Source organism: Ylistrum balloti, unplaced genomic scaffold, assembly GCF_031769215.1.
Source record: "Ylistrum balloti isolate Yb309-2 unplaced genomic scaffold, AGI_CSIRO_Ybal_v1 Utg369888, whole genome shotgun sequence".
Lineage (NCBI taxonomy): Eukaryota > Metazoa > Mollusca > Bivalvia > Pectinida > Pectinidae > Ylistrum > Ylistrum balloti.
The window spans coordinates 33,507-46,019 of record NW_026782022.1 but is presented as its reverse complement, the minus strand read 5'-3'; the positions used below and the strand labels follow the sequence as shown (position 1 = coordinate 46,019).

Sequence of the window (12,513 nt, the reverse complement as noted above, 5' to 3'; positions counted from 1 at the left end):
CTGATATTGATATATCATGACAGGTACTACAATGTGTATGTGCCTGCTTGTATCCTGATATTCTTGTTTAAGGTGCAGCCTGCTTGTCTGTTCAAACTTCTGCTGTCCCTTGAGCGTGACACAGTAGATAGCCTTTGTGTTCTGGAACTCATCCAGGGAGAGAAGCCATTACGGGCACTGGTAATATATTCTTCTAAATTTTGTTAACACATACATGAAAATACACTGGTTCTTTTATTCCCCTATTTTTAACATTTTTAACTCTAAAACTATTTATATATGTAATTCATTGCTGCAGGATTTCTGTTATGAGAATGACCCCGACCGCCTGGAGATGATAGAAGTCATCAATATGTGTGTGACTGTGATTGGTTATGCTCCAGACTCCTTCAGGAGTGTACAGATGCTTGTAAGTCTTGTCACATTAGAAGTCACAGGTTCAAGAATAAATATCACTGTTTATTTCTTCTAATTGATATATTGGTTTTTCTATTATTCCCTTTGATGTTACTCAGGACAGTTTGTGACTCTAATTGATCTAGATGACATGCAACATGCCTAACATATTTTGTTTTACGAGGTAACCAACAGCAATTAAAAGGAAACTTCACCTCAAAATAACTGTTCACTGGCCTATAAACCTCACAAACTGGTGTCAAAGGAAAGGGAACTTCTCTTTAATTTATTTTCAGACAATGCAAGAGATACATGTATATCATTATAGAAATTTATGTTGTAGCCATTATGTTAGACAAGATTTTATTTACAATGTCAGACGGTATTGGAGGTGGTGGTGCCACGATACTTGGAACATCTACGTTTAGAGACAACACGTCAGGACAACCCTCCTGCAGCTCGAGCAGAAATCAGCATTATCAACAATATGGGTATTTCCATTCGTGCATTGCTCAGCTGCTGTGAATACTTCACAAGGTACAAACATATCCTCTTGAATGGCTTATAACACTAAAACTGTATAAATTATTTGTGGCTTTCTTTATAAAATTTGACCTTATGTATTTAAAGAATTGAAAACATATATACATTAATGATAAATTTTAGTTATAGAATGTTATTTTTTACTTTTTCCCCTCTCTATCTGTGACTTATTATATACCTAGAATGGAAAAGACTTTATGGGATTTTATATTTACATAGAATTTTATGTTACTAACACTAACTTCATTAATAGGATTGGAGGGCTGCATTACGCCAGCCACATCCAATTTTTTTTCTGTTTCTTTTAGGGGGATAGGGGGTGAAGGTTTTGACTCTTTACAGACTTATATAGATGTATCCAGCCTCAGAGACCTTAGAGGTTTGACTGCACACTTTTTCAGGAATATGAGTCTTCCTCAACGTCAGTTGGAGAGTGACAAACCAAATGTGAAATCAAACCAAAGTAACCACTCGCCACTGGGTGGGACTAGTTACTACGATGACAGGGAGGACTCGCATGCGAGCTGGTACGTGGAATTCCTATAATTGAGGTTTTCATGAGATGACAAGATTTTGACTTAGAAATTGATTTATTTTTTAGATAATTTGACAGAATAATGTAAATTTTTAATGGAGAATAAGCATGAACAACTTGATTTTATTGAAATTGTAAAATAAATTGCAATAAATTTAAAAACCAGCTTTGAAATTATCTAAGTAAAAAGATGTTATGTTATTTTACTGTTTTATCTATTACATATAATTATGTTCCAATCATTGGCGTTAGAGTTGAAAAGTTAGTAATACATGGCTACTTGTTTACAGTCGTCACATGGAGGAGGGTCGTAAGAAAGTCTACACACAGGACAGTGAGGACATGGAAATGAGGACGGAGTTCCGCAAACCTCGGGACTCTCTTCTCAGTGTAGTGGCAGAGTTTTATGCCACATGCCAAGGTCGACTCAAGGAACTTCGCAAAATGTTGCAGGATCCCTCCTTCAGACCGCCAGAACTCCTGGACCATAAAGCACACAATGTACAAATTTCTTAACCACATCATACAATTAAACATTAAAAGAGTACCTATTAACGGATTACCTATGAAATATGATACAAATTAACAAGAGTTAGGAATGATGAAGATTTCAGTAAAATCAGATCAGGATTAAGTTACTTTCATATTAGTTTTAATTTTGTAAATCAATCCAAAATATCCATGAAAGGAAGATTGATATGGAGTATCTGTATGATTCAATGGTTACGATTTGATAGCTGTTTTTTGTTCACAGCGACTAGCAGAGATTGCCAACACACTTTTAAAACTTGCCCCATATGATCCGGACACTCTGAGATGTACAGGTCTACAAAGGTATTTCTAGCAAAAGTGACTTTTGGTCATGAAAATAATTATGGTATAGAAATACCACAGTCTTCTAAACACTTGATAGTCTGTTGAATGTGAACTACAAATTAAAATACCACATGATCTCTTTAGATTTATGATCTGTTTATTATGGAAACAACCTCACAATCTGAATGAATTTATGATCTTTATACCACAATAATACTTAATAATTTTTTTGTATTTGTAATATATGTACAGTGAATTACAAATATGCTTAAATATTCTGCAAATGATAAAATGTAATGTTTATGTATAAATTGTCAAATTTTATTCATTATGAAATTAGGCACTTATGCAAATTTTAAATTTGTTTGTATGTTTTATTTTCAATTAGATATATGACAGAAATCTTGCCAATTACTGACTGGAAACAAGAAGCCATTCGACCAGGACTGAATCTAATCCTGCGAAGGCTTGATCGACTCTTTAATAAGATTTCTAAAAAGACTGCCCTAAGAGTGAGTCCATGTATTTTGTTTGACAATTTACAGTTTTTTCCTTGTTCTTTAACCCATAGATATACCACAGTCGAAAGGCTATTCTAACAAGTATCTTTAGTGTTGTTTTTCACTGATGATAAAACTCTGTAGCTGAATTAGAGATACTCACAACACTTTACAATCATGGTTTGGGCCATACTCACAGAAATTTTAGATAAATATAAGGAGGTCAATAAAAACAATTCAAATAAAATCATGACATTATAGAAATCTTGTGTTATGTTTTTTAACGGTTTTGCCACTCAAACTTGTCAATGTGCCAAGAATATGATGATTATATTAAGTGGATTTTGCATCTGCAAAGTTAGTTGCAAGGTACATAACATTAATGATGTTTGCTAAACAATAATATGGTGTGTTTTTCAGAGACAAGCAGATTGGGATGCAGCTGCTAACCTTCTGAAAGGTAATCATAATGCTTTTAACAAACTTATCCATAACCCCTAAAGGAACTCTTTAATGCACATTTTATCAAATCATTTCAGATAAAGCCATCTTTTATACAGATTTACCAAACTTGGATAAACTTGCACATAGGTGTACTGGTTGACAAATTACTTTACTGAATTGATGTGTTTGCAATATATTTCTTTCAACCTGATGATTTGCTCCTTAGCACTGCTATGTACACAGATAATAAACTTATGTTATTGTTTTTATTTTTGAGCATATCAATTATAATTTTTTTTCTAAATCTTAATTCAAAAATTCTGATTGAAGAATTTAGTTTTATCACATGTATTTTTTACTTCTAGCACAATTTGGATCTGTCATTCCTACATGTAAATTTGTTCTGAAAATGTCACTACCAACAGTGAAAAGTCCTATTACACCAATTTTATATTTTAACAGTTGATATATATATAAACTTTTCATTTGTTTCTATCTAATGTGTGGTTTTGTAGGTGTTTTTCTCACACTGAAGAAGTTTCAGTACATAGCACATCTCCCACACTTAAAGGTATCAACATGTTATGCATGTACATCTGTATCGGCATGTTCTCCTAAATAGAACTTTCCTGGCCACTGATTACCAGTCACTGGTGCATGTTCCCTTTTTGTTATCCCAAATTTATTATTTTTATTTTTAAAAACATTCTTTGGAAGTGGCATTTCATTTTAAATGTGACTATTTTCAATTGTCTTCCTCTGATAATATTCAATTTTGTGTGTGTTTTGTGTCTTTGCCAGACTTTTCCTTTGTTAAATCAATCAAATTTACCATTAAACCCACCACAGCTTTGATTTTTAACAATAGATTTTTTTTCCTGTTAAGCGCATGACAATGTCTTATGCAGTATCACCAGCATCACAAAATTGTTCCAATCTCGTTTAAAGATTTTCCATCAGGTTGGACTCAATCATCTCTCACATGTTTACAAGACAATACAATACAATACAATGCATGTACATGTATCAACCAGTTAGTTATTAGCATTACAGAGAATACTTACTTTCCAGGATAATCCCTCGGATAGGACTCAAAGCCATTTGTCTAATATACTACAGGTAAAATACATCTCCAAGATTTGAAGTAAGATTCAGCTTTGCATAAAGTGTTGTTAAAAGCACTTACTACAGAAGTAGATAAACATGTATCTAGCATGGTTTGTATTCATCAAAAGCCAAATCTATTGCTGGCTAATTCCATCGCTGGCCGAGACGTTTGCAGGCAGATTCTATAATTGGCTGAAGAGTGTAGTATAATTGGTTTCACTTGATGTCAAAGCATGTTATTTAGATTGAAAATACAACAGCATTTATTTACCTGAGTACCTGAAAGTCTTGGAGCAACTTGGTAAATCTCTAAAGGACTAACTATAGAACTAACAGAATTTTGATTTAGGCCATTTACTTCCTGGCATTCCTTATTACAATAAACAGTTTTCTATTGCATGTATTTGCTTGAAGGTGATTCCATAGAAGCTGTTACAGTTTGTAGCAGCTTTTAGCTGTTTCTACCAATATTTTTCATTGCTTACTCAGTACAGTATCTTTACAAACAAGGTTATGTATTGTTGCCTTGCTTCCCCTTGAGTGAACATTACAGCCCTTGGTATTATTGTCCTTTGTTTTGCAAACACTTTAGCTGAGAGAAGTAAAACTTCATAATTTACTTCCCATTTTTTAGTCTGAAAAATGTTTTTACTGAAGACAGAGCTATATAAAGTTTAAGTGATAAGGTAACTTGAGGCGATGAGGTTTCCAGATTTTCAACTTGTATCATTACATTGTAGTTTTTCAGTAAGAAACCATTCCTGCTTCCCAAATTGTGTGACCCCAGGAAAGATAAATCTCAAAAGATATGTCTGCTTATTGATTTCGCTGAATGTGAACATCATTTCTAGTGAATTAAATATTCTATGTGGCTTATGCATATACTCCATTTATAATAATGATGAGTAAATGACAGGAATTGAGGTCATATTATAATTACATGGATCATCACTTGTATTTGTGTTAATTATTCCTGGACAATAAGTGTTTTTCATTTACATTTATCAAGTAATCTTGACTTAATTTAGGAATATGCATTAAAATACCTTTTGGTGCTTTCTGGAAAAAAAACTGAGGACCCACCCATACATTCTTCAATCCATATTAAGAATTATATATAATCCCTTTATATGTTTTGTTGAAAAATGGACTTTTCATAACAGATACTATAGTAGTGAATCACATAATTGACATTACCTTGGGATTAATCATGTGTAGTTATAGACATTAAAATGTAAAATTATTGGAATTAGACATTGATAGATTATTGATGTTTGCAGATGAGAAATTGAGATTGGTAATTATTGTATATTGTTATTGTATGAAATATGGTTTTAGGTTTTACCACGGATTATATGTTGTAATTAGCAACTAATGAATTATAAGTGTAAGTATATCTGATAGACACTAACAGATATATATGAGAGTTAGACAGTGTAGGAGATGTAGTTATATTTAGTAACTAAAATTTAATTGATTTAGTACAGAAATTAACCACTGTTAAATTGATGTAGTTGTTTTGCTACAAATTGATATCATCATGATAATAAGATAATAATGGATTATGTATGGTGATGATTAAGCCGTTTCCAAGAACAGATGTATCATGAATTGTGTATGATATTTATAATGCTAATATTAAATCTGAATATCACTATATGATGTTGGTTGTACTGGTTTTGTACATTGTGAAATATTTCTTACCGTCAAATAGTTAAATATCACACATACTAGTATTTTGTTTCTTTCTTAATGATTGTTTTATAGATTCTGCATCATAGATATATGGGTTGATACATTGAATTGATAATTTTTTTAATTATATGTACTGATGTATAAATTTTGTTTTCAGATTTTCTTAATACAATATCATCTAGAAATTGAATGTCAACAGAATGATTTTGAAATTGACTTGATTTTTCAGACATTAATTGGGGCTGTCCTCAGTATCATACTGTCTGGCCCAGGGGGAGCTGTGCTGCCTGAAAACTTGTTCAGTTTTCATGGAAGTCATCGTATTGAACACATCACCCAGAGCATACTCACTCCACCATCATTTTCTTCTGCTGTTGTAAAACTAGTGGCAATGCAGATGGCTGCTTTAGGGGTAAGTATGTGTCAAGAAATTAGGATTTCCTAGATTGTTACTTCACAAACACACCGTTTTCAAAAGTAAATTCTGTTGGGATGATCCAATGAAAATATTAATAATTATTTAATAACAAACCACAGATAAATAAACTATAATACACTATAATAGATAAAGATGCATTGTGATACATGCTTTGGAAGCAAGTTGTATCCTCCCAGGTGGCAGAATGGTTGTATTGTTGATAGAAACTTAACCATTATTGCTTTACTCTAAGATTTAAATTTAATTTTAATACAACTGCGAAACAAATTAAACAACGTATACTAATCAGGCTTAAAGACCCAACTTTTAACACCATGAGTGGGGTATAAAAGGTCAGAGTTATATATTACACTTTCTGTGATGTGGTATTCTTGTCATGACACTGTAAGTTATTTTGTAATAAGCAGGTTATTTATGGAACTCACACCCTCACAAATACCAAGATATACGAAGAGGGCAACACATTGGATTAGAGATACTTTAACAGACCTTCTGCCACTCTCTCCTAATATGTTAATTATAGTTAATATGTATTTCTGCTGTCACTGGAGTCATTTCCTGAAGATTGTAAAACTAACAAAAAATGAGAGGGGTATTTTAACTCTAGATATAATAACCAGACCCAGTGGTTTTCTACATTTTGCCAAGAATAATCAAATCAGTGTAATACGTTTGTTTGGCATTAAACCCATGCCATGTATAAACCCATTTATGTCTTATTATCACTGAGTTGGATTACAAATGATATATAATTTTTTTGCTACAAGCCCAAGCCTTGACTTTGATACATATGATACAAAGAAACACTGTTGTTGTTACCAGGAGCAGTTCTCCCTGGAACAGATTTGTGGAGGAATGGCTGAGTTCCCTACACCAGAGAGGTACATCAACATCCTTGTCAACTTCATCTTGCCTCTGTGTGTTCGCTTAGGCTGTGGTAGAAAAGGTGAGTACACAAGAAATTGATTCAACCTTATTGCCTTGTTAGTTTGCCTTTGACTATGAAATAGTTTAAATACATGTTTCATAGTCATTTCTTTAGATAGACAAGATACTTCAGATTCAGAGGCAAAAATTTGACTCAATACACATGTAGAAGGCACAAAAATATCTTTTCATATGTTATAGACACACCCAAGATGAATACAGAGGATGTCAAGTTTGCTCTCCAGGTGAGCTTGAATGTACTTTGCCCACCAGTGAAGATCCGTTCCCAACAGCAGGGTAATACCAAGACAACATTGCATCACCTGTCTATCAGCGAGAATCACCGCTGTAGCAGTTATGGACAGCTGGACAAGGGCTTCAAGCATGAGAATGAAATGTTACTACACACAGCCTACTTAGGTATACCTCAATGAAGATTGAAAGATAAAAAATTGTTATCATAAAAATCACCTGACCAGATTATGGAACAAAGCCGTGTGTTCTATACCTAAGGGTTTCACTAGGGAAAAGTCAATAAATTGGAGACTAAGATTTTTTTTAATTTGCATTTGATGGGCAATTGCTGTTTGAGTGTGGGGTAAAGACTTTAACTTTTTTGTAGAAAGAAACCATTTAACAAATAATACCTCCTCCTTTTTAAAAAGTTGTACTTCTTTCTTTTATAGATTTGTAACATCATTTTCAGTTTGTAGATCTAAACTTCTTAGCATCAGAAATGAAAATGTGTTCAAATAATAGAGACCTTTCTTTTGCTTACAGGTTTGGAGATTTTGATGACCTGTTTTGACAAGGTGTTGAGTACTGAGTGGCACAAGGTCACTCACTGCATACAGAACCTAGGCTGTAAAAGCAAAGGTGAGTACAGCAGGATTTAAAGTCATTGATGAGTTAGCACCCAAACAGTTTGTTTCACAGGACAAAAATTGTAATCAACATATAGCTAACTTAATGCAATATGATCACAACCAGAATGATAAATTATTGTAGGGGAAGCTTTTAGCTTCATTATAACCCTTACTTAGGTAAGGGGAGGAGGGGGTATATACGGTAGTAATACTTTTGTGTACATGCATGACAACCTTGTGTATAGGATATCTCATGAACCCCGAACAGATTTACTACTTTGGTTGTCAAGGTTTAAGGTCAGAGGTTGCCCCTGACCAATTTGAAAATAAAATTTGTGGATAAGATTTTTTGTGAACATGTGAACATCACAACACAAACGCTTATGCCTGATTATGTTTTGGTTGTCAGTGGTCAAGATTACAAGTTAAATGGCAAATGTCACCCTCGAACAGCTTGTATACAAGATACTTTGTGAACTCCGGAACATGTTTATAGTAATTACAAATAATCACATGAGAATAATGACCACTTACCTCTGGTCCAGGGGTTGGATGAGAGGAGAGGTATATCAATGTGAGCCACTGGTCACTTTGTTTTTATCTTTGACAAATATATTCTGTATGTGTCAAACATGACACACTAGGTGTGTCGTCCTCAGAACAGAGTAAATTCAAAATACAGGACTCTGTTCACATGTCAACCATTAAACTTGACCTAATCTACCGTTAAATTAGTAAAGTTGGATCATTCTACATGTTAAATTAGTAAAGCGTTCTCAGTTAGGCCAAGAACAGGAGAATTTGTTATAATTCCTGTATTATTTCAGTTTCCTTGCCCATGTGGAAGTTTCTTGACTTTGTTGTAACCTACCGACCATCCATATTTCTGTTACTCCAACCGTTTATACGATACAAGGTAAGATGTTTTACTTGTAAATAGGTTTTGAATTTTCAGAAACAAATAAAAGAAACTATCATAAAGATGTTTTTCACAAACCATTAACAATGTGGATCTTAGAAAGAGCCTTTAGCTTAAACAGATAGATGAACCTCCTCATGATTGTTCTCTGACTAGTGTTTATTAGCAACCATATAGCTTCCTATATGTAAGTAATTATACCTCTGACAATTTGTGTATTGCCAGATTATGCGTATCAATTGTGACACTGCCCAGGAGTACTACATCCAGCAGACCATTAAGGATAAGATGCTTGGCTACAGCTTTACACATCCCAAGTGTAATGCCAGCATCCTTCTCCAACTGGCTGTCGAGCTTCAGGCACTCAAAGATGAATTCCACACTGTTGGAGCAGGTATGTAGCTATCAGATGGAACCAAAGTTACCCGAGGATGTAGTGTTCTTAGTATATACTAACTGTTAACAAAACAAAAACCATATACATCAATTTTGGATTGGCTACTTCTCCATCAAATTTAAAGGTTAACATCAAAATACACATTGTATTTTTCAAAACCAAGCTCCTTCTGTACATGAATATTGAAGCATCAAAGCAATACATATCTGGAGATAGGTTATATAAGTACTGGTATTTAACTGGACATCAGAGGAGGTTATCATGAGGTTAAGACAAGGGATCAGATACCCAATGGTGAGATCAGAAGGACACATGGTCAACAGATAGTTAAATCAATATGCAGGTATCTTGAAATCTGCTATATGGTTGCTTTTTGTGGAGTTGTGTAGATAGCAAGGGTACATGGCTGACCAAGATTCAGGACAGGTTTATTTGTAAGATTTGTCACCCCACAAACAGCCAGGGTCATTAGATCCAGGGTCTCCTTGTAGTAACTGGTGTCTGCCTCACTGAACTATGTAGGGGAGGCCCATTGCATTCTCTCCAGAATAATTAAGGTAAAGTGTCTTGCCCAGGGACACAACCAAAATAGTACAGACTGCTCCATTTCTCAGTTTCCTAAGGAATACAAACTGCCACAGGTAGGGAGTGTCAAACCACATACCTCAGATCTTCACCTCATGTTACATAGGCTGACGCTCTAACCGACTAAGCTATTGTGGCTAATTCAGCTTCAAAGACAGGTCCATAAGTGACAAGGAGACAATTACATGGCTATAAGGGTTGAGATCTGGGGAGCAGGCGAAAGCTTGAGAAAACGGTGGTTAGCAGTGAAAAGATTTATTGAAATTCTTTAATATCACTTCTTTTGGTAATTTGATGATTAGGAGAGTTTCGGTCTGCATCTGCCACTGACACAACAGAAAGATCTGACATGCCACTGACCCAGATTCCAGAGCAGCGACGCCAAGCTAGTATTACAGACATAGCTGTGGAAATCATAAACCCAGTGTCCAAACCCACACTAGCCACCATTGGGAAAAAAGCCAGTAGAGGTCAGTGGTGTGAAGATCTGGAAAGGTCATTTACAATAATTTTAAAAACTTATGTTAAAATGTATTGAGTGTTGCTTTTGTTAACAAGTGTGAACATCTCTTAATTAATGTTACTCCTCATTTCCAGCCACAATATTTTCCCAGTCGAGTTCAAGTACAGGTGCTCCGTTTAAGACGACGGTTGTTACCTCAAGTCTGGACAGCACAAGTCCTGTCTTGTCTGAGAGGAAGGTGAGTCGCCGTATTTCTGCAAAAGATGGTAGCAACATCCTGGAGAAGTTCCGGAGACCAACAATGGAGGATATCTCTCCTGGAGGTAATAATTTTATTTTATTTTGGTTAATAGTAATGCATAAGGCGTGGAAGTTTCTGTTTACCTCACAACGCTTAGATTGGATTTTGATTTTAGTCAAACAGCAAAAGTTTCTGTGGTATTCCTGGTACACATCCCTCACGATTTGATTCATGAAGAATTCAGTTTTCAGTTACCTGTCAATATCCTGTATCTGTTTCAGACACTATAGTGATGTCTGAAGCCACCAAGATACAGCGACAGCCAAACATCGTGCTTAGGTCGCCTGGTGCTTCCAAACAGAGCAGTTTTGATGAACCAGCAAGTGTTCTATATGAGAGTGACGAAGGAGACACACCTAATGGAGGAGGTAAGGTTTAATTAAATTTGTTAAAGGAACAACTAAATGCTGGTAGATTAAATGTCAATGGTGATTGAATTTCTGTGTAGATTTAAAATATATATTCATTCAATTAATAATAACCATTGTCTAAGTGTGTATACTTTTGCAGTTTTATGGAAGCTGGTGTTCAATACAAATTGATTATTGTTGATATATCTCCAATGAATTACTATGAATTTATTAAGGCCTGTTCACTTATGCAGAGAAACCAATTTGTCTGTATTTTAAATATATACCAAAAAATGTGCTTCCTAAAGGTCTGAGACACTATGCTGCTATTAAATGAAATTGATTAAGATTTTTGGGTGAAATGAAACTCATAGGACTTTATATATTACCAAGGACTGTCTTCCTGAAGGAATTGGTTTCAAACTTGGATAGAGTCTACAACATCATGAACATCAACCTAATATTTCAAACACATCTTGTTGAATTGATGACAGGTTTTCCTGTAACAATTTGTTAATGGAGAGTTAAGATATATTTGATTGACTGTAAGTCTTGTGATAAGTACATTGTATACACTGGTAATGAGTTGTATGACTTACACTCTGCTTTCAAATTTTGTCTTCAGTAAATTTATTCATTTACATCAAAATTTTAAACAACATGTTTCTGGTTTATAACACAATGAATACACCATATATATATTTATGTATTTACAGGTAATATCTTATCAGGTCATTTTGGTGGTATGACTAGCCCTGACCTTGACCCGAGGTCACATAGGTTCCAGCGACAGGATATCAAAAGTCGAAAAACATTCAAACGTAAGAAAACAAAAACATCCAGCAAAGGGCATTATGGAAGTAAAAATGGTGGCGATACAACTGAGAAATCTCCAAGGGGTTCACCTACTCGTCGCCCTGCCTACCATGGATCCCCAACCCATAGATATCATGCTGCTTCTCCTCCAAAACCTCACAGATCACCACCCAACAGGTCATACGCATTCCTGCAAGAGAGCACCGAGGCAGAGCTCCAAAATCTTCGACAAGCAAGAGCAACACTAGTAGGAGCAACGTCTCCAAGTGCTGCCCGTTCGGTGGAGACAATACCAGAGAGTGTAGAAATGAAGGTATGAGGAATGGTGTTTGTTTCTAAAGGTTTGTTTCTAAATGAATTAATTGGTGTTTTATTGTTGAGAACAGATTTACACATGACAATACTGATATGATT

General features: G+C 34.7%; 1 protein-coding gene across 1 annotated transcript in view; it reads left to right on the top strand.

The window, feature by feature from the left end:
• Positions 1 to 12,513, top strand: part of LOC132546388 (protein unc-80-like) — a 49,255-nt gene that overhangs the window by 32,465 nt on the left and 4,277 nt on the right. The window contains exons 40-58 of the mRNA XM_060210103.1: positions 73 to 180; positions 299 to 409; positions 776 to 933; positions 1,341 to 1,466; positions 1,765 to 1,975; positions 2,229 to 2,308; positions 2,679 to 2,802; positions 3,211 to 3,250; positions 3,750 to 3,805; positions 6,266 to 6,448; positions 7,298 to 7,421; positions 7,604 to 7,822; positions 8,183 to 8,278; positions 9,096 to 9,184; positions 9,413 to 9,581; positions 10,508 to 10,639; positions 10,767 to 10,955; positions 11,155 to 11,301; positions 12,000 to 12,412. Of these exons, the coding sequence (XP_060066086.1) occupies positions 73 to 180; positions 299 to 409; positions 776 to 933; positions 1,341 to 1,466; positions 1,765 to 1,975; positions 2,229 to 2,308; positions 2,679 to 2,802; positions 3,211 to 3,250; positions 3,750 to 3,805; positions 6,266 to 6,448; positions 7,298 to 7,421; positions 7,604 to 7,822; positions 8,183 to 8,278; positions 9,096 to 9,184; positions 9,413 to 9,581; positions 10,508 to 10,639; positions 10,767 to 10,955; positions 11,155 to 11,301; positions 12,000 to 12,412 (2,775 nt within the window). The remainder of the gene's footprint in view (positions 1 to 72; positions 181 to 298; positions 410 to 775; positions 934 to 1,340; positions 1,467 to 1,764; positions 1,976 to 2,228; positions 2,309 to 2,678; positions 2,803 to 3,210; positions 3,251 to 3,749; positions 3,806 to 6,265; positions 6,449 to 7,297; positions 7,422 to 7,603; positions 7,823 to 8,182; positions 8,279 to 9,095; positions 9,185 to 9,412; positions 9,582 to 10,507; positions 10,640 to 10,766; positions 10,956 to 11,154; positions 11,302 to 11,999; positions 12,413 to 12,513) is intronic.